The 23,358-nt window shown below is 37.7% G+C and overlaps 2 protein-coding genes across 2 annotated transcripts; one reads left to right on the top strand and one right to left on the bottom strand.

The window, feature by feature from the left end:
* Positions 1 to 829: 829 nt before the first annotated feature.
* Positions 830 to 9,563, bottom strand: LOC113226995. The gene is made up of 5 exons (XM_026459846.1): positions 9,460 to 9,563; positions 9,261 to 9,377; positions 7,431 to 7,564; positions 4,281 to 4,383; positions 830 to 2,676 (listed from the first exon to the last, which is right to left on the bottom strand). The coding sequence occupies exons 1-5, from the start codon at positions 9,484 to 9,486 to the stop codon at positions 2,470 to 2,472; spliced, it is 588 nt and encodes a 195-aa protein (XP_026315631.1). The 5' UTR covers positions 9,487 to 9,563; the 3' UTR covers positions 830 to 2,469.
* Positions 9,564 to 16,122: 6,559 nt separating this feature from the next.
* LOC113226943 (mitochondrial import receptor subunit TOM70) lies at positions 16,123 to 22,891 on the top strand. Its single transcript, XM_026459759.1, has 4 exons — positions 16,123 to 17,645; positions 18,158 to 20,529; positions 22,021 to 22,168; positions 22,773 to 22,891. The coding sequence occupies exons 1-2, from the start codon at positions 16,156 to 16,158 to the stop codon at positions 18,309 to 18,311; spliced, it is 1,644 nt and encodes a 547-aa protein (XP_026315544.1). The 5' UTR covers positions 16,123 to 16,155; the 3' UTR covers positions 18,312 to 20,529; positions 22,021 to 22,168; positions 22,773 to 22,891.
* Positions 22,892 to 23,358: the final 467 nt, after the last annotated feature.

Consider the following 23,358-nt stretch of genomic DNA (forward strand, 5'->3'; position numbering starts at 1 on the left):
CGCGGTTCGATATTATCGCGCTACAGTTGCGCTTGCGCAACAGATCCTCCCGCAAACGCAAATTATTGGTGATGGAGTTGACCTTGGAACATAACTTACTATGTTGTCATTGTTATCCGGTGGGAGTTAGCTTCTTGCATTTTTACGAGTTACTTGGATTAAATATACTCCGTTTGTATTTTCATAAAACTTATCGTCAGAGTTTAGAAACTGGTACTTATTGTTAACCTCAGCAAAAGTTAGAGTTAGATAGTCTTTTGTTTCATGGTACAACAACAAATAAATAACTAATACTCATCTTATGGCTATATTTATTTTGTTGTTTAAATTAGTGAATGGTTCTCAAGTTAAAATTTATTGCTAACATAAATTATTCGATTTGCGCGTCGTTTATAAAACTTATTCAGCTATTATTTATAAATTACCATATTATGGATTTGGAATTATAAATGCATAAAATTACGAAGGATTGCAATTGCCCAATCGTTCGGAAAATTCCAAGTCAACATTTAGGAATTGTTTATAATAAAACTAATGACATCACCATTTTAATAAAACAATTTTATTCATCTATATACATTTAACAATCAAGTCGCTGTAGGCGAGTAAGTATGCAAATTGACTCAAAAACGTAAATAAACCGTCACTACATTTCAGTTGAATTAACAGATGACTCCGCCGCGGAAGCGTTCCAGGCGCGGGAATTTTTGTATAACATAAATACAAAAATTACTACAAAGTAGGTACTAGGATGTACTTCAAAGACGAATCCATGAACTACATTTTATTAGTGTGACATATTATATCAACAACAAGAAAAAAATATTAAGTTCGATTAAGGAATAAAAGTACAGCGATTACTTAAATAATTTCCTTTAATGCTGGAGCCGCACTTGCGTCTGCATCGTCACGAAGCTTCGCACAATGATACGATACACGCAGGTATAAGCAACCATTAATGGCTATCGTCGACTTGCGAATTTTCGGGCTGCGTATAGTTGAAGAAATATAAATCGCACTGATGAATGTTATCTCTTGGAACGCCTTATCCTTTATATTACAATACAGTAAAAAACCATTAACACTTATTTTACTCAAAGCGTGCATGGACTTAATGATCTTGGTCCATCGTATGAGTCATGGGTGCGCTTAATGCTTTTTCTGAATTCTAGTTTTGAATTATTTACTTCGTAAAATAACGACAGCCAACTTTTTCTTACTAATTCAATAAAATTAGTGTTCCGCATAAAGATTAGCAAGTTTAGAGTTAAATGCCAATGTGTAAAAGTGTTTAAACTAGTTGTTTGCACTATGCAAGTGGCACGTGCGTTACCAAGATGGTTCAGGCTTTTGTCCTATTGTACTCTAAAGTTGAAGCGATAAGACGAATCGGTACAAATAATATTTCGTCAACTATACCAAGTTATCGCTCGGGTAACGGTTTCAATAGGGTTTTAGCGCGCCAAAGCCGCTAAACATCGTGCAGCGTAGTCGGACTAGCGTTGTTTATTTCGACCCTTATTCTCGGAATGGTTAGACGTCTGTCTGTCTACATACCTAACGGTGTGGAACGAAGAATTGGTGTCGGAGTATTTACACAATTTTGAAGCTGAGCCCCTTATATTAGCTCCAAAGAATGTCAGCATAAAAAACTTACTGCTAACATACTTGTAGTAGTAGAGAAAGTTGTTGTCCTCAGTCAATTGGTCTGGAAATTGTATTGCGGACATCTTGTATTATTGCACAATAATTCGTTTACAATTACGAAGCCTTTAGCGTGACCACCACGTTACCGTGATAACTTTTTAGCGAGCAAAAACATATGCATGGCACGCATGCGCAGGCCACACCGCGAACAAAACTAAGCTAACTTAGCTTAGCTCAAGTAGCCGGGGCATCTTTTCATACTTCGGTTCACACCGTAAATTAAGCTAACCGAGCTCACTAAACTATATGTCGCCCTTCTGCCGCCCTTCACCCCCACACGAAACCATAGTCACTACTTACTACGTATTTTCTTAGCCTAGCTTTGCATGAAACTACGTGAGTTAATTTAGTTTAGCTGGCATAGTTGGTTGCATGCAACTACGTGAGCTAAGCTAAGTTACCTAGCTTCGTTCACGGTGTGGCCTGGGATTCGTGACTATAGACGCAAGCGTGGCCTCCGCACTACAGAGTTAGCTTAGCATACCCATCCATTTGTTCCATTTCTTGTCAGTTGGAAGAGTTACCTCACTAGCATGTAGTTCAGTTTCGCCATCCGGCGACCAATATTATACGGGTTTGTTGTCTTATGAGACGAGTTATTTAATAATAGAAAAAAGATTTTTGGCTGTTATTTACACTAGATTAGACTCTCTTAACAGTTAATTTTTATTCATGAACAGTCAATTTCTAGCTAGTTAGATGAGCAGTTTTCTTCTTGAAGTGCACCCTATTATCATCAAATACAAAACTACATGGCATGCTTTATTTTCTCTTCTTCTTTACGCTAGCACGACTACCTCCCATATCTTCAAGTTGCTGTTGGAGTTCAATGAGTTGGTTGTCGGGTACGTATCGGATTTCTTCGTGGTCAGGTGTATGCTCGTGTACGTTTAGAATACAACCTTCGGGAAGTATGGCGCGGGAAACACGAAGAAGCGAGCCTAACGCCCACCCAGGGACATCTACTACCTGAATAAAATAACAATAAGTAATTATTTGTAATATTAAGTTAAATATCACAATGTTTTACTACCATGATATTCAATTATTTTTTGTGAAATTATTCCACTAGTTTGTTAGAATTATTAATACAAAGATCGAACACTAAGAAAAATTACTTCGATCCGGCTGGATTCGAACCAGCGCCTTCAGCTTACCGTGCCTCTCACAACCAAGCTACGAAACGAACCAGCGGACCTTACAAATTTTTCTTTTTTGCAGATCTTTGTTTTTTAAAGACTTTTTTGCCGTAAGTAAGTTAGTACTTATTTGATAACAGATTACAAAGCTCTGAATCCTTTGTTACTGACATGGCGCGATATGGAAGGGCAGTATATACGCATCAAACCAAATGATGGCAGAGTGATGGAGGGGTTAATACACAGGTACAATAAAAATGTAGGATTTTTTCACTACCTTCATCTACTTCCAATTTACAAAAGGTGTGAAATTTTTACAAAAAGAAAGGGCGAATGTGTACTAATTGAGACATTGCGAAAAACGTGTAAACATTAAAGTTAACGTGACGCGGAGAGATTAACCATCATGGAATTACATTCGCGGCAAGCCCCACTAAACTCGCCAAAAAGCTCAGAGTAAATTTCACTTCTTTTACTAGGTTTGTAGCGTACAACAGAACCAAATCCAAGTCACAGTAACAGTTGGATTGTACCCAATGGTAGGTAGTTGTTGCAACTAGTATACAGAAAACATAATAAAAAACTTTCTAATGTTGTGGTTTTTATTATATTTTTTTATGGCCTCGCACTAGAGAAACCCTGTATCACGGGTACCAAGGACACACACATAGACAACCACAAATTACACCCAAGCTCACGAGAGAAATAAATTTGGGCCATACAAATATTTCTCCCGGTCCGGGAATCGAACCCGGGACCTCTGCGTGGCAGTGCAGCATGATAACCGTTCGGCCACGCAGCCAATATCCAACATCACATACGTTGCTCCGATCCCAAAGTAAGTAACGAAAGTTAAGTGCATGTGTTATAGAAAACGGAAACAACGATGGTACCACGTGTTGGGTCATGGAAAAATTTTAATTTTGAAAAATGAATATTTTTCCGGATATTTTTCCACATTTGACGTTGAAGTTGAAACTACTGAGCGAAAACCATGGAGCTAAAAGCTTTTTTCGCTGTTGCCCAGTCATTTTAAATTTCGTTTTTCTGTAACTTGCTTTTAGCTATATTTTATTTTATAATTCACGTTAAATACAACTTCAAAAGATATCTCTAAACGAAGAATATAATTATGAGCCTTCGAATTATATTTTTCCAATATTCTCCAATTTTTCAGAAAATTGTTCGGAAAGGTACCCAACATTAGGTACCAGAAACATCCAGACCCCGAGACAATATACAAAAGTTTTTCTACATTTACCTCAGAGATGGCGACACCGAGAAAACCGGTGTGCGACCGCGGAGGTCGTTATATATATTTACTTAGGTTACTAAATTGCGAAGTCATGGATTAATTTAGAAAGACCGTTACAATTTTGGCCATTTTTGCTGAAAATGGCTTTGATAATAAATCAGTATGTAGTGTAATTTTACCTGAACATTTCTTTCATAAATGTTGAGGTGATATTCTGCATCAACAGCTGTCCCGCCGGGCTTGAATCTCTGGACTTTTAACTTTTGTGCCGGCGTCGCCCAACTGCATAGTAAGAATAATAATGGCAAAGTGAGCAATGTAAAATACCAAAGATGTGCGACAGGATTGACACATGACTCAGTTTCTCATGGGGAACTAAACGACTTTACAGAGTTATTAGTAAACTAACAACCTTTCAGGACTAAGTTCACTAACATCATAAACAACAACTCTTTTTTCATTCATGACTTCACGGACCCCTCTCAAATTGTCAAAGAGCCCACGGACCCTTTCTGAACAAAAAAAACTAGGTTTAGTTTTTACTAGCTGATATTGTTTGCGATCAAACTTTAGTTAGTAATTACATATGAATAGTAAGTGTGATAGTTACTGTCCCATTATGTTAGGTAGGCTCGCCACGGACCCCCGGCATTCATTACACGGGTCCCTTAGGAGTCCGTGGACCACAGGTTAAGAAACCCTGCTCTACTAACGGTGATGTGATAATTCAATGCGGTAAAAATCAAAAGTAGAACACTTGCACGTTTGAACTTACTACCGTACTGTCAAAAACAGACCTAATGTAGTCAAACGGTACCCACAAGTTTGTTTTTGATAAAATTATCTTTTGTAAAAAGTCAGCGACCAAAGGTTGTTCTTTACAGTCTTGGTTCTTAGTATTTTAGAAATAACCTGTCTAGACTGTCCCAGCAACCCCATAACCCATATGGATTAGCCATATGGCTAAAGTGCTTGCATCCAAATATAAAACATGTTAATAACATTTCATCTTTGACTTATGAATTGAAAATTGAAAAACCCTGTGTTTTTAGCTCCCGGCGCAAAACGAGTGGAGTTATAAGTGTGAACCCTTTGTGTCTATAAATGTCTGTCGCATTGTAGCTCCCAAACAGATGGACTGGTCTCAAAGTGGTTTTTGTTATTTGAAAACGGGATGGTTCTTAGCTACGTTTTGATAAATATTCTCGACCATACTCGACCATTTAAATATCAATCAGTTCTTCTTCCAGTTAGTCTAGAGATCTCAAATCTTGACAACTAACATTACAGATAGTATTATCTCAAAAATTCCGTTATTTTTTATTTTATCTCCAAATTGCGTTATGTTAATAATTTGTCTCCAATATTTCATAATCAGTGTTGGGCGTTAATTAATTAAATTTCAATCAGAAAATCAATCAAACTAAAAAATCAATTCAATTGAAATCAATTGCAATTAAAATCAATTGCAATTAAAGTCAATATTAACGTCGCAATTAATTTTAATTGCAATTAATTTCAATTGCAATTGATTTAAATTGAATTGATTTTAATTGCAATTGATTTAATTGTAATTGATTTCAATTGAATCACTCACTCGCTCACTTACCCACCCACACACTCACCCACTCGCGCAAGCCCTCACCCACTCACTCTCCCACACACACCCACTCACTCATCCACTCACGCACCCACTCACTCGCCCACTCATTCAACCACCCACTCCCTCACCCTCGCACTCAACACTCTCCCACTCACTCACATGCTCTCTCTATCACTCACTCACCTACTCACTCATTCGCTGACTCACCCACCCTCTCACACACCCACTCACCCACCCACTCACACAACCAACCACTCACTCACTTACCCACACACTCACCCAATCACCCACACACTCACCCAGACACCCACTCACGCTCTCACCCTTTCACACACGCACTCACCCAATCACTTACTATCCCACCCACTCATTCACACACTCACTCACTCACCCGCTCACTCACCCACCCACTCACTCACCCACGCACTCACTCACTTACTTACTCACCCACTCGCTCACCCACTCACTCATCCACTCACTTATCCATATGCCCTATAAATTTATCATAATTGTCAGTTTTAATAGTTAATTGTTAATCAAAACCATTGAAAAGATTGAAAATTGATTAATTGTTAATTGTAGATACGCGATAAACGAGTGATTAACCGCAATTAACAATGATTATAATGAATGAATGAGTGTTCGTAATATAATATTTCACGCAACATGCTGTTCGTAATAGTTTTTATGTGACATAAATATGTTGTTATGCTATTAGGGCTTTCGTTCCGGGACCGGGAATCTCGGCCTCGAAAATTTCGAGTCTATAATTTTTTAGGATTTTTGAGATTCGAGACCAGTATGTCTGTGTTCGAGACGGATATTTTCAGACACTACAATATCGAAACATTTGAGATCAGCTTTACTTATGGTGCAGGCTGTGCGGCGCACACAGGCGCAATGTCTTTGGAGGCGCCAAGTAAATGGGCTATTGTTTCTCAACATCATTTATAGTTGAATTTCCGATCCACTGGGATATAAGTGTAAGTATTCTATTTTGATGGCGTGCCTACTAGAGGGCGCCAGAGTGTTAATTGTACCCGAGCGCTACATGGGCTAGCTCCGGCGCTGTTTGAGACTTAAGACACAAAATTTAAAAAGTATTAAACATCTACTAAAATAACAGTCAATTTTTATTCCGCTTACATGGACATGCTTACGGCTGGCTACACGTTAAGTAGAGCTTAGTATAATCTGTGGAGTCTCTATCTAAAACTTTGCTAAACGTACTTTTCTTACGTACAGTCAAGAGCACATCAAGCTTGACATTTTGTACTTTGGACCGTTCTTATCGCAAGCGGCACAGAGTTGGACATAAGTCTTAAGTGTCAAGCTTGACGTGTTCTTGACCCTGTGCCCACTATATAAAAGTGAAAAAATAACTTTCATAATATTTTTTAAATTTAAAAAATATCATGTTTTGATGCGCTCATAAGTATGGAAGTAGGTTTCAAATTCTTGAAATAGTCTCGAGTCTCGTTTTTCGAGACCGCACCATGTCGCGATATATTTTTCGTGACGCGGAGATACAGCGAGATTAAAAGCCTTATATATGCTACCAAAACAATTCCGCCACAAGAGCGGGATTGTACAGTCAAGAGCACGTAACGTTTGGACCGTTCTTATCGTAAGCAGCATAGAGTTGGATTTCAATCTTAAGTGTCAAACTTGACGTGCTCTTGACCCTGTACAACCATTTTCTATATAAATATTCTAAAATATATACCATTCTTCAACTTGTATGCCCATGACATCAGCATATCTGTGGATTTGACTCTGCGCCGATTCTAAGAGAGCAAAGTCATAGCCTTTCAGCTGTAAGTTCAGACAGTCGTACACAGGCTCATCTGGCTCCATGCTCTGTAAGTAAATGGTTAAGTTATGATAAATTAATCACAATGCTAACATAGTGAATGTATGGACAACAGCGCATCAGACTACACATTTTTGTTCGAAAATCATCAATGTGTAGCTTGATGTGCTGTTGGCTGTACATAAGTATGAAATAGTATTTTTTGTATACCAAACCCAAGCCAACCCAACCCATATTATTCACCAAATTTGAGACGAGAAATGTTTTAAAAATATTATAGTTAATACACACAGCCATTCTTTATTTTGACAACCTGCTACTTAGTAAAAATAACAATATTATATTTCTTGTATTATCATAACTGACCTCGTCCCTGCTCTGGTGAATATTTTTTTTCTGTTAATTATGATTTACTATCAGCTTATTTATTTTGTATGCAATTGTACTATTTAGGAACATTAAAAAAAAATATCATCTACAAAAACAGTCTTCTCAAAGGCATTTGCCCACCTGTGAAACAAAGTTGAAAAGTTAGTGTATAGTATTTTCTATTTTACTGTAACCAATTCAAGACACTGGCGTATATAGTTATATTCAGTACTTTATTTTTATATTTTTGCACTTGTATTTATTTCTAGTGTACATTGAGCCTTAGTCTACTACTGTTTTTGTGTTTCAATGAATTTGTATGTATGTTGTTATAAATTTTGCTTAATTTACTTTAATTGAGTACCATTCAATTTATTATAGGTACAAAGATACAACACAAGGGAGGAAACCGCCGCGCACATTATACTGTAATGCTCCGGCGTCGAAATAACTTGGAGTGCTGAGGTTGCTCCCCAAAGTCTTCAAAAACCCACAAGGGTGCTGTGATTTTTGGAGGAGCTTGGGTGGCACGAGTAGGATTCTGCACCCACTACACGCAAAATAGGCGCTTGGACATTGAGTTGCAGTACAACAATATGGTATGGTTTGGTGTAACAGCCCGTTACATACCATTTTACAACACAAAGAAAAATTTCTTCAATTTATCGGAACTAGAACCAGCATCTGGTGCTCAGAGCCACTGCTCTTTCCAAGTGAACTACAGAGCAAGTCAGCAGATCTTATGAACCTGTCTAATGTGCTTGTTGCAGAGCTTTGTATTGGGTTAAACAGAATTTTGGATTTGAACAAAATAAATATCATAATTTAATTGTATACAGTTCAGGATGTCTTGTCCTCTTAAGACCCAGCAAACTACAATGGGAAAAGCACTAAACGCCCAATGTACATTAGAATGTACTAAATATAATTACATGCTTTAGGTCTAAGCCCTCGTTTTGTATGAAGAACATATTTTTGTAGATACATTGGTATGTGTAGAATACATAGCACTGAATCCGTATGTGATATTTTCATTATAATGTACCGTAGGCGTTTATGTGATCATAGGAATAATATAGTCTGGGTCTGAATCATTTCATGTAGTATTTACATTTTGTTGGGCCTTAGGAGGTTATAGAAAGGTCAGTTGAATAGTACCCTGAAAGTCGACAGCTTTATTGGTGAATGTGTAGAAAAGCATTGGATGTTGATGAGGTAAAAGATGTGTTAGGATTGTAGCAAGTGAAAGGCTGTGTTCTCAGCTTTTTCTGATGGCAAATAGCATGAAGTATATGCATGTATACAATATTACATTATCATAAACTAACAGTCTATTGGAAGAAATATCAGGTAACTATGATTTGGTACACATACAATTAGGTAATCAGGTTCATATAAATCACTTTTAAATCTCTTCTGTTGGCATTGCAAAGTAGTGATCGGTGCTGCCTGGCTGGTAACTCTATTTATTAAAATAGTGTTGATATGTATCTGAAAAGCATTAAGAAAAAAATAATATATTATTTAAATAGTGTTGGGGCAGATTTCATTGCAAAATAAATGTGGTACTCACTAGTTTTCTTAACTTGGCTGAAAACATTTTTCTCAACAATGTTCTGTTTTTCAGTATAAACTACAATGTATACTTGAGAGAAACTGGCTAATTATTTTGTTTATCTGGAAACGAAAGTATTCAAAAATATTATAATAATAATATTAAGAGTCAAATGTAAAAAAAATGTATTTGGTCCTCTGATTTTCTGTATAGATTCTTCTTTATTCTAATTTATGTTCTTTGCTAATTAAATATTCAATGACTACAGATTCTAGAATAAATAACTGATAATTAACCAATAACCTAATGCATTTCCATAATATAACCTATCACAGACTATTAGTTGCTAAAGCATTAACCTATAAAACCTAAATTGAACGTCAAATCGACATTTGGCATAGACAGAGTATAGAGACTCTATACCACAGAACACTACTCACAATACTGTCTAGCCTGTCTACGACAGTAGTTCCCAAACTTATTTTTCTCGTGGACCACTTTCAAAATTTTACTGGTGTCGGTGGACCCCCTGCTGCTACATTTCTACCACATTCTTAAAGTCGCCAAAAAATAAAAATTGTGTCTTTTTGAGTTCTGTCCCTATATTCCGATAGGTAAAATAAAAACGAAAAATGGTACATTTTATAACATTTTATTTATTAAAAGAATAGAATTACAAGAAAAAAATAATAATAAGGTAAGGTTCAGGTTATAATTTTAATTAATGGGAAGGATGTATTTGACGAAGTGTCAGCAAACGATCAATGTTTGGCTTTATTTTTGTGAGCAATAATCGCAAATCCCCCCGCTCTGTGATGTTTAATTTGCTCCTTTTTTTTGTTAAGAGGTTTGTAACGGCACTAAAACTCCTTTCGACAAGGTATGACGAGGGAAAAGCTATTAAAAATTTCTTTGCGATTTCCCACAGTCCAGGATATTTTTCGGGTATTTCTGCTTGCAGCCAAAATGTTTGGTAGCCTTTTCTAAATTTCACCTTCAGCTCCTCATTGGTGCTTATCTCGAGCAGCTCCTCTTGTAATACAACATTGGCCACTTCCGTTTCATCAAATTCAAATGGATTTATGATCCATGGTGGTATATCCATCGTCAGCATATCTTCAAACCTGGTTTTAAAGTCATCATGCAGGGCACTTAAATGTTGACTGTAGGTATGGATATCCTCATCAATACATTCTACCTGCGACAAGTTTGGAAATTGAGAGAATTCGCGCCGACTAATGTTTTGCTTCATAAATTTCAATTTCCCAAGAAAAGCCGAAATTATCCCCTTTGTTTTTATTAAATTCAGGCTATCCCCTTGTAACTGCAAGTTGATATCATTAAATTTTTTAAACAAATCTGTCAAATACGCAATGTCTGCTTTGAATTTGATCAAGTTTTCTTTTAAATCTGGATCTCTACTTTCTAGGAACTCTAATACGGAATCGAAAACAGAGTAAAATCTCGTTAAGCATGCGCCTTTCGACAACCAGCGTACTTCAGTATGTAAGAGCAGTCGTTGGAAGTCTTCATCATTTTCATCGCACAATTGAGCAAATAAACGCGTATTCAATGCATTGCTTCTGATTTTGTTGACAGCTTTTATTACAAAATGAAGAGATCGGTTCAACCTGTCACTTAAATGCTTTGCCACAAGATGTTGTCGGTGGATTACGCAATGAATAGCTGTAAGTCCTGGTATAATTCTTTTGAGATGACTTATAAACCCACGATATCGCCCGACCATTGCAGGAGCTCCGTCTGTTGCCACTGAAATAATGTTTGTAAATGAAATCGATTTTTCCGTAAAAAAATTACTCAGAACATTAAATATTGATTCGCCTTTAGTGTCAGTCTCTAAAGTTCTGGCAAATAGCAATTCTTCGTGAATTTCTTCCTCCATAATAAATCGGACATATGCCAATAATAATGCTTCATTACCGGGTAACGTTGACTCGTCCAGTTGTATAGAAAAATGAGTTTTTTGCAGATGATCGCACAAAAAACTTTCGATATCAGAGCTCATTTCATCAATGCGTCTTTGAACAGTATTGTTACTTAATGGAATTCTTTTTAGTACGTCAAATGGAGATTTGTGCTAAACAGTTTTTAAAACCTCTTCAACAGCGGGTAAAATTAATTGTTCTCCGATAGTGAGCGGTTTTCCAGATTTTGCTATAAGTAATGAGATATTGTAAGATGCCCGCAAGCCGTCATCGTTACTTTGAGATGTTGAAGCGAACATACTGTGCATGGTGGGTCTCTTTTCATATTTTTCCTTCAATGTTTGAAAATATTTTAAATCTTTACCTGTTTTGTCAGTATGACACCTTTTTAGATGATCTTCGAGCTTTGATGGTTTCATAGAGTCATTGCTCAAAACTTTGTTGTATAATAGGCACATGGGCAATTGTTTGTCTGCCTCTGATGGAACAAAACCATATTTCAAATAATCGACACTATATTGTCGACATTTTTTCTTTGCTGTAGCCATGTTTCGTGTCAGTTACCTTACCTGTAAAAAAGAATGTTTTAGTAACCAAGTTTTTTTCTGAATATAGGTATCACACCGCAGCCTTTGTCAGCACGCAGAAATAGAATTACGGCTTGTTAAGGGGCCAACTAATAACCGCTAAGACAAATACAGACGTTTTCACAAAACGGTATCAATTTTAAAGTAGGTACCTAAATTACCACTAATTTTTAATAGTACAAATAAAAATGGGTGTACTCAGTATCGAATACTGATCATATTTGTGTAGGAAAAAATAAAAGTCGAAATCCCAAAATTGTCCATAAAAACGATAACTAACATTTCATCAAATCAATGATGTATTTTCGTATTTTTTGTCTGCGCCTTCATTGTTAAAACGTGACTTTTTTATACTGTTTTATAAAATTAGTAGTTATTTGCAAGAAAAATTGAAAAATTAATTGCTATTGCTTATTCGGCCTTTTTAGAGAGGCAGTGCTTCTCTCGCGAAAAAACAATTGAATAAAACGTGCTGTGTTTGTCTTCAAATCGAAAGAGGACAATTAAAATATCTGTAAGTTCCTAAGTTACCTATCTATACAAGCAGTTGTGATCAACCGACTAGTACACGTAAACAAAATACATAAGTACTATAACAAAAAAAAAGGTATTTACTTACTTTTCTCCGGCACTAACAAACACTGATATAAATTATCTCAAACCTTTTTTTCGAAATTCCGGAAACAAATGAATGAGTTTGCCTTTGGCATCAAGTATTTATAGTGGTGATCAAGTTCATGTCTGAACAAGCATTAAGCATTGTCGGGCGGAGAGCGCTTTGCAAGTCTGTACATGTACGTACACGAAATTGTACGTAATATCGAATACGCAAGTTTGGACAAGTAAAAGTCGCTTGCCTTATTAAAATATTATCTGCTTAGTTATGTACTTAAAACAATGTAGGTAGGCCCTTATAAAACTATGCTTACATTTTTGCTCTTTACTATCAAAAGCAGATAATTTTTCGTGGACCCCCATTAACATCTTATGGACCCCCATTTTTTGTTCACGCCTACGTAGACCCCCAGCAAGTCTCCCGTGGACCCCTGGGGGTCCACCTGGACCACTTTGGGAATCACTGGTCTACGACAACATTTGGATTTGGAACCGTGTTGCCAGACTGCGAAATTAGTATTCGCCCAAGCCATAAAATGCCTAATAATCAAAAAAAGCAAATTTGTTTGCTGTGGGAATACAAATTCTCTTATGCCCCTAATTCCTCGTACGTAGAAATACTCAACTTTTTTGTTTTGTAACTCCATTCACCACAAAATCCCCAATCACGTTTGTAATTCCCCAGACTATTACCCTAAAATAGCCTTTTCCTTTTTCAAAAAAAGCCTAAATATCGTCGATTCGCCGTTCACTTTTTTAATCCCCGCTCGACCCCTCGAAGTAGCCTAAGTAGCCAAAAATCGCCTAATCTGGCACCAATGAAGGGTCGTATTCCAGAACTCTACTCAATATTCAAGTCAGGACGAGTATCTTTTTTAGGGTCGTATTCCAGAACTCTACTCAATGCTCAAGTCAGGATCTGAGTATGACAAGCACTGGAAATACGACCCTAATGGCATTGGCAGGGACTTGAGTATGATTTCGAGTGCTTTAAACCATACTCAATTGCTAACTTGAGCATTGAGTAGAGTTCTAAACGACCCCTAATGCTTGAAATTATACTCAAGTGCTTGCCATTAGGGTCGTATTTCCAGTGCTTGAAATCATACTCAAGTCCTGACTTGCAAAGTACTTTGTGGTCCTGACTTGAGCATTGATTAGGGTCGTATTCCAGAACTCTACTCAATGCTCAAGTCAGGACTTGAGTATGATTTTAAGCACTGGAAATACGACCCTAATGGCAAGGACTTGAGTCTGATTTCCTCTGCTTGAAATCATACTCAAGTCCTAACTTGAGCATTGAGTAGAGTTCTGGAATACGACCATCAGAGTTCTGGAATACGACCCGTCTAATCACAAACTTTTCTTTCCTGCTTCTTATTGTTTTTTCTATTGGAAATGCAAAGGCACTAATGCGCCATACAGCCAAGACTGAGAGTAATTTTTTTCTTGAATTTTCTTTCTATCATCTAAAAGTGACAAGTCAGGATTAAAGATCATACTGCCTCGTATTCAAATTGCGTAATAAATAAAAAAATAAATTCACGGGACGGTTTAAGATAACCATATACAGGGTGACAGGTTGAACGAGATAAATATTTAAAGACTGAGTAGCAGATACCAATACCGAATATGTAAAAAAAACACTGCCTACAAATATTTTTCTCCGAGGAAAATACTGCTTCTAACATTTTGTAATACTCTGCGCGAGATACACATCGAAAACGTAGCGAGTGCCTTGCATGGTCAAATCAAACCCTTACCGGCCTCTGCTCATGGTTTTGCAGCCGGCCACCCGCTACAGCCCGGTTGGTTAGTTCGCTTGCGCTCTTGTGTTAGACGGGACGTCATCGCGTATTAATTTTGCGTGGTATGTCGGTGTATTCGCTGTGTAGCCTATGTAGATCAGTACACTGATCTACATAGACTACACAGCGAACGTCGTTCTACGTCGTTCGTCGTCGGTCTACACAGCAGAACGTCATTGCACTGTAGTGCAATAACGTTCGTAACGATGCCATATCACAACACACATGAGAAATATTGGGACATGATGCGGTGCTATGTTAGGGTATAGTACGCAAATTATGTTGTTAGTCGTGCTAGGGATCTGTACCGAGAAATGTTCCTTAGTCGGCGAGCTTCATCCTACACATTCATGTTAGAACTCAATTTTATCTGTCCTAAGCTAGGATCAAAGTATTTAAGGAAAATTGAATTGTTCTTTTAGTAAGGCGTACCTAAGTTAAAATTGTATGTAATAACAAATGGGCCTTGGATGCCAAATAAATGATTTATTTATTCATTGTTATTATTATTCAATAGTATTCAGTAGTACTCTTTAGGTAGGAAGGATTGATACGCGCCCGCAGCACGCCGCGGGAGTTCAATTTCTTACCGGAGCCGTTTCACAGAGTAGCCCAATGAACATTGTGTCAGTATTTGTTAAATGGCATGACATTTTTTTTTCTTATCAATGCGTGCGACGTCGCGCGTCGCCAGGCGTTGTAGTTGAAAAACAGGACGCGACGCGACGCTTCGACTCTGCGCCAGTATGAATTGAGCCTTAGTGCGCCCGGATCACAGTGTGGTCGGCGTCTGACGCCTCATTGCGCCCAAGTAACGCGCGGCGAAGTGCGGCGACACGTGCCGACGCGCACCTGCACGCGACTTTTATATTTGCATGACACAAATTTGTACCTTAATAATGGGAAAATAGAGATGAATATGAAAAAAATGACGCTTCGTGACGCTTCGAATCTTCGCCAGTGTGAGTTGAGCCTTAATGCAGAAAAACGGGTCTTCATCCACCATAATTTGCCTTCATTGAAATTTGAGTACTAGCTAAACATATAACGTTATCTAACTTGATATTTTTTCAGTTGCAAGTAATAAACACATTGTCAACGACCTTGTAGTTGCTGTTTATCCTATTACTATTAACTTTAATCAATAAATCAGTTTATTTGGCGTACTGAATACGATTTTTTCTCAGTCTTAAACATCCTGTATACAGTCGGATATTGGTCTACTATTCGGTATTCGGCTGGATAATAAAAAACCGGATAGTTACCGGATTTCCGTTTCATCTCTAATGAAAAGGTTTTTTTCGCTGTTGTGAAATCATTTTAATCTTGTATTTGTGTACTTATAGCTTTTAGAACAAGTTTATTTTATAATTCACGCTAAATAAAACTTCAAAAGATAATTCTAAACGTAGAACATAATATGAGCCTTCGAAATTATAGTATTCAAAATCTTCCAATTTTTCGGGATTTTTCGGAAAAGAATTAACCTACGGAGTCGTAAATATGATCTATGTTCACGTGATGCTCACAATTTATTTTTCCATCCATTCAAAATGTCTGTCTTTGCTTTGGCAATAAAAGTACGAAATGTCAAAATTTTGTCTATGGATTGTGTGACTTTTGCCGAAAGTGAGTTTTCAATGGATGAAGCGGCATAAAATAATATAACATAGTAATTTTACCTATCTTTTTGAGGTGAAATAAATGGTGCATCGTTTATGCTGTGTACACATTTCATAATACACACCCTCGAAGGACATGGCATCAACGGGCAGCACTCCTTTTCCCAAATGGCAGCTAGCCATACTTCTCGGTGCACCCTTGGCCATCGGTTTAGGTTATCTTTATCTGAGAAATAGATTAGAAGATCCCGAGAAGAAAAAAGTCGCGGAATTAAAAGCGAAGACAACCATATCTCTGGACAATGAGGAAAACAATACAAAAGCTGAGAGTGCGATCGACCGCGCCATGAAATTAAAGGGAGCCGGAAATAGAGCCTTCCATGCAGGCGACTACGATAAAGCAATATCTCTGTACAACGAGGCAATCGAAGCCTGCCCCCCTGACCGTCCCGTTGATCTTGCCACATTCTACCAAAATCGTTCCGCCTGCTACGAGAAGCGTGAGATGTGGGAGCAAGTAAAGGAAGATTGTACTTTCGCTCTGAAATTGAATGAGAAATATGTCAAAGCTTTCCTACGCAGGTCACGCGCTGCCGAAAAAAGCGGTGACCTTGTGTTGGCACTTGAAGATGTCACCTCAGCCTGCATCCTTGAAAGATTTCAGGTTCAAAGCTCCCTAGTCAATGCTGATCGTATTCTAAAAGCACTCGGCAGGCAACACGCGCGGGAAGCACTCGCCAAGCGCCGCCCAGTGATGCCATCTAAGCATTTCATCAGAACATATTTCTCTGCATTCTCAGAAGACCCCATCTCTAAGATACAACTGGATGACAGTGCTTCAGGTGGCTTTGCTAAAGCAAAACAGGCACTTGATGCTCAGGACTATGATACAATTGTTGATGCTTGCACTGAGGAACTTAATGCTAATGGCAAATACAAAAATGAAGCTCTGCTTCTTCGTGCTACATTCTACCTACTCCTAGGAAGACATGAAGAAGCACAGGAAGATCTTGGAAAAGTTATTGAAAGTGATGCTTCTACTAAAGTCAAAGTCAATGCTTTAATTAAACGTGCCTCTCTTTTCACACAACTAGAAAACACAGAGCGCTGTTTGGAGGACTTTGCCCGTGCTGCTCAGTTGGATCCCAATAATTCTGACATCTACCATCACCGTGGGCAAGTGTATTTGTTGTTGGAACGTATGGATGAAGCCACTGCTGAGTTTGCAAAAGCTGTAAAATTGAATCCTGACTTCTCCATTGCTTACATTCAAAAATGCTATGCTGATTATAGACATGCTCAGATCAATAAAAATGTAGGAGCACTGGCTCAAGTTCGAGCTGACTTTGAGGGTGCATTAGAACGGTTCCCTAGGTGTCCTGAAGCATACATTCTGTATGCGCAAGTTCTGTCAGACCAACAAGAGTGGGGCCGTGCCGAGTCTCTTTTTAATCAAGCCTTGTCTGTGGACCCCAACAATGCTACATTATATGTACACAAAGGTTTGGTTCAACTACAAAAGAGCACAGACTTTGATAAAGCTGTGAAATTGATAAACAAAGCCATTGAAATGGATGACAAATGTGACTTTGCCTATGAAACACTAGGCACTATTGAAGTACAAAGGTGAGACATTGCTATTTCTTTTCAGGTATTGTCTGCTGTTGTCCAACATTTGATCTAGTTAATAGTGACAAATGTTATGTATTACTATTTGATTGAGCAGTCACCCATTTGAACTTGACCACTTCAGAACTACAGTCAATCTGTGCTACAGTCAATGGCTCTGTGCCAATCTTAATTTAAAACAGTTACTGCCTAAACTATAAGTTTAGTTCATCTTTTGATTTTTATTATTGGCTTTGAGTACACTGCATTATCATTAGGCAGATACTCTTATCATTTTATGTTACACCTATTGATATCAATATAGCGTTAAGAATTTTTGATGCAGGATTTTCTTATCTTTAGAATCTTATTTTATTTCTCAACCACAATCAAGGTTATGTATTATAAATAAATAATATATGATTCAGTTGAATTATTAATCAACCAATTAGACATGCTTAAATTTAACATTTGCAAATAAAATGTTAATAACACAGTTATTATATGTATTATTGTTTCATAATTTCCAGGGGTAATCTAAGGCGTTCGTTAGAGCTGTTCGAGAAGGCAATCATGCTCGCAAAGACAGAGCTGGAAATGACTCACTTGTTCTCGCTGAAGGACGCGGCGGCGGCGCAACTCAAGGTGTCCGAGCGCTGGGGGCTAGACTGGGCTGTCAGCTAGAAAGCCCGTGGGCACGACCCCGGGGCGCCTTACTCGCCCGCCCTCCACGCAACGAGAATAACACCTGGCAACATGTTAACATGTCCACACCATCTAGGATTTTATTTTATACAATTATTATACACTACTTTCAAAATTCAGTAATTGTTTGTTCAATGTGTTTGTTGTTATTTTATAGTTTTAGGTGTCTTACTTTAGTTGACATTTTTGGATATTTTACCCCAGATACTATTCTCGTTGTGGATGAATTGTACCTAGCCGCCGCCGACTCCAATCGCGTAGCGACGAAGTTTAACGTTAGTTTACGTTAGAAGCCAGCTTACTGCATACCACTTTTTTGCCATTACTAGGTGCATCATGTACATAAATCTCAGTCCTGATACATCACACACATACATATTAGATTGTATAATGAGACATTCTCTGTTGTTTATGTTTACTTATGGTAGGAAACATGTAAAGTACCAGTGGGAACATTTGTCCAAATTGTATCTGTTGTAAATAATTCTCATTCAATTTGGTAGTATTCTAAATCTTCCTGAAAACTGTGTCACTATTTTATCAAATGTAAAATGTTTGTTCAATTATGTGCACATTAAGTAATTCATTTGTGTAGGAATCTACTTCATATTGAAGTTGTGGCTTCACTGATTCTTGTAAAAATTCTTAGTATAGAATCATAATTGTATTTTTGCATTTATACATATTGAACGAAGTGATTGTTGTTATGTACATTTCAAAATAACAAAAAAAATATATAGTCGAAAATTTAATGACAATGCCGGGGACAGCAAAATATTTTTGAATAGCAAAATCATAATGCCTCTAGTCTTATTTAACTACCACTAACCCACTTTTTTTGCAACTTTTCAATTCTCATAAAACACTAAATAATTGCATTTACTTTTTATTATATTTCATAGTATGTTTTGAACACTGCCATTTTATCTTGCTTAATGTTCAAACATGCAAAATCTTTTTAGTGGGAAATTATGTACACTAGATATACGTCTAATCCTTGCAATTGTTTATTCACTACATAACTATCTACTCAAAACTTTAATCGCTCAGTATGTAACAGCTATACAATTAGGTCACTGTCGAAATAATGTTGACATTGTGATATTGATAATATTTTATTATCTGTCCTCTTCGTAGGTGGTAGACATTTATTTGTTAACGGCGCTGGTTACACTAATAAATCCAATGTTGAAATGTATGTGGGCGAAATGCTCTTGTATGTACTTAGTGAAATGGAACGTGGTGATAAATTAATATGGTCTCCAAGCACATTGTATAGTATTCGTAAAGGTTAGAAAGCTCTCACGGCACACTGCGTGCCTTAAAAGTGCAAATATGGCCATATATACAACCTCTTTCAATACATGTTTTGTTACTCGACTTCATGACATTTTAAATTGTCTGCTGAGATATTTATGTTTAGTATTTTATTTTGGGTCCAAGTGTGCAACCACTAGTAACTTGAATTGCTGAACTTTGTGATTTTACAATGTAGATATCGTTGCTTATGTCGTGAAGTGAAGTGCGCCTGAGTTTGTGCGGCGGCGCTTGAAAATGCGCTGGGTGCATTCAACACATACTGCCTCCAACATACCAGACTTTCCGCTATGGCATTATAGTTATTAGCATTTTATAACTTCGAATATAATAATTATCCAATAATTAACGATGTTTTGGATGCACCCCAAATTATCAGTTAGATTGTGAATTAGAATTATAACTTGAAGAAATGGTTCTACAAGAGTTGTTACCTCACCGATAGTGGATAGTTATCAGTTTATGAAAACTACAAAATACATTATTGAAACATTTTTAATAGTTTTCATTGTTAAATAAGACAGTCCTATGTAAAGGTTTTGTTATGTATGGGTAGAAAAATAATCTAACATTGTGTTACTTGAAACGGCTAACAATGTATGTTTTACGTTAGGCGAAAGTTTTGTGTTTAATGACCTTATTGGGCCGTCGAGTAGGTCACGCCGAAGTCACTGTGACATGTTGTCCATAAACGCTGTTTTATTGCTGCTGTGTATCGCATGCAAAAGCGACGCTCTGTTGTGCTATAATGGCACCTTTTCTTACAAGACCCACGGAAATGACCTCGTCACCTTCAAAGGCTTATCAGAGCCAAGTCAGAAACAAATAACAAGATTGCGGTGCTGGTTAACGATACCCTGCATGGGAGGTGGTGGTGATGGTAAGTATGAATTTTAAGATTCAAGTTTTTTTAGTACATTTTTCGGACTAAAGGTTTTTCGACGAAGATTTTTATAGTAGGTCACGGATACCTACTTTTTTCCTCTACTTGACAAAAAGAGGCGCCCGTCATATGAGTTTCTAAAACCTTGATATGGTGACAAGTGACATAGCGTCGTCTTCAGAGATCGTCACTGTCACAACATTGTAGACTAGACCTATTTGTACATTTACTTCTTGAGATCTAAAATTCAAATAAAGTTTGAAATACTGTGGAAAAACTGACAATAATTATTTGGGATAGTAGAATATATTAAGGCGTCGCAGAATGTGCCCAAATGTCGAAAGTACTGTTGTGGGTGGTCCTGGCATGTTGTTTTAACTCTACACTGGGGTTGCTGTGCTTCAACTGCTCATCCACCCACCATTCATGGAGCCAATGTGCCGGGGAATTCGCCCCGCCTTTCCTGCCCTTCAACAGTAGCCGCAAATACCTAAAAAATTGCACCGGAGGTCTCTACAACCCGTACTGAGTTTATCGTATTTCAGAACTTTGTGTTTACCAGAGAAACTTATATTTAATATTATTACGTAAATACATATCTCTTACTGTGTATAATTAGGTAGTGTTATAAAATTGTATACAAATTGGGCGTAATATGGAAGTGCCGTATTCCAAGATAACATTAAGGCTCAATTTATATTGCGACGGGACGGAATGGAAACGAATTTTTGAAATGATATTGGACATAGCGTAATGAACTTTATGATATCAGTTGTGTAACGTACAAACTAGATACGAGCCAAAAATCACGACGTGCGTCTTCTGCGTAATTCTCGCGCATGCTCGAGAATGCGCGCGAGTTGGCGAAAATCCCGCAGCTGCTGTCGGCGACGCCTGCGAATCCGTGGGAACAGGCGCGAAGGCAGGCGCAGTGTGACGTCAAACATCTACGAAATACTACAGCCTCAAAGCACAGTCGCGAGAAAGCTCGCGAATGCTCGAGCATTCCAGCGAAGCGCGCGCATTCTCATGCAGCGAGACGAAATTGACGCTTCCGATCCATTCCATTCCGCCGCAATGTAAATTGAGGCTAAGTATTTATTGATTCTACATAGGTTGGTACCTACTTATTTTGACGACTTCGATGGCGCAACGGTTTGATTTTGCATCGTATGTCCCGAGTCTTGGGTTCAATTCCCGGTGGGACAAATAAGGAAGATGATTTTTTCAAAATTGGTTCTGGTTTGGGTGTTCTGGGAAGTGCTTCAAAGTGAATTCCATTGCTCTGGCACTCGGTGAACAAGGAATTACCTAGTTTGATACCAGGCAATTCGTGTTATTGTTTGGCACATTATTGTTGTTATAATAGTGTTGAAAGCTAGCTGCATCACGCCAACACTTCTTTGTCATGTTACTTGATAGATAGGCACCACTTCTATCAAACACTTATTTTGCCTTATATGCACATTATAATTTAATGCATTCCAGAGAACCCAATGTGTTTCGTGCGATCGTGGCGTGCTCGTTCGCGGCACGCGTGGATAGTGCAGCGCGGGTGCTACTTGTCGAACAAGGCGGATCCCTTGCCCAAAGCCATGTCCGAACCCACCAGATCGATGACCTGCATGCGGAGAAGGTACATAGCGTGTACACAGGGCTATTTGCAAAAGCACTATATTACTAACATAAACAACTTTTGTTTCATGACATTTAATAATTCATTACATTTTATTACCCCGTCTAAACGATGATAACACTGTGCGGTAGCACAAAAATACTAGTCCGATGCAAAACGCAAGAGCTGGGATGGGGGTCGACAGAGAGGACGTTTGCGCGTTTGAACTTACTATCGTACAACTAAGTAAGCATCTAAAAAGTGTCAGATAGTACAACAAAATCTTAAAAGTTTATATTTGATAAAGTTATTATGGAAATGAAACTATTTTTCCGGATTTAAATCGCGTATATTTGTTTTTTCAAACAAACCGACGTTTCGGGCCCTTTACAGGTCCCATGGTCACGGTTGACAGAAAAAGTTCATTTCCTATGTGTAACAATCGCGAAAACCTAAGAACTCGAAAAGTTATTATGTTTTCTAAAAAGTCATGGTGCAAAATTTGTTGTTTATGATATTAATAATATAACCCTGTGAGGTTGTTAATGTTTTACAAATAAACCTGTACATAATTATTTTATTATAAAGATGTGTAAGCACATATATCGTACGAATCCATTTTCAGGAATCTCTTTTTTTAGGCTCGTCGATGCAGAATACAAAGTATGTCTTTGCCAATCGGACTGGTGCAACACTACGCCTACAAATTTCAAACCGAAAGAATTTTACCTGTTGTGTTGGAGTCTAGGAGCGCTTGCTTATATATATAATTTAAGCATTTGCATTTTCTAGCAATTTTATTTATTTCCAATATAATTTGTTTGGAAGCATCGCGGTGTCGAGGATTCACGCCAACACTTGATCATAGATGTTACCCTGTAAGCTGTGTAGTGGATCGCAATAAATGTTACTTATCGGTTTATAAACAACTTTCACTTTACTAAGGTGCCTGTGTCTATTTCTACGAAAAGGACGGTAAGAAATGTGTGTGTCAGTGGGCCGCGTCCGCTGCCGTACGCCTCTTTTTTGTTGATACAGTGTCTATCTAAACCTACATACTTAATTAGAATAATGGATTCCTGCGCCATAAATTGTGTCTACTCTCCGGCGCTGCGCATCGTTGAAAATTTTTCCATTGCACACCCTTCACTTCGACGAAATAAAGATATCTACTAGAATTGGAAAACAGATATCCCATTGAACAAACGTTC

The sequence above is a fragment of the Hyposmocoma kahamanoa genome, unplaced genomic scaffold (genome assembly GCF_003589595.1).
Source record: "Hyposmocoma kahamanoa isolate Upper Pololo Valley unplaced genomic scaffold, ASM358959v1 202, whole genome shotgun sequence".
Classification (NCBI taxonomy): Eukaryota; Metazoa; Arthropoda; class Insecta; order Lepidoptera; family Cosmopterigidae; genus Hyposmocoma; species Hyposmocoma kahamanoa.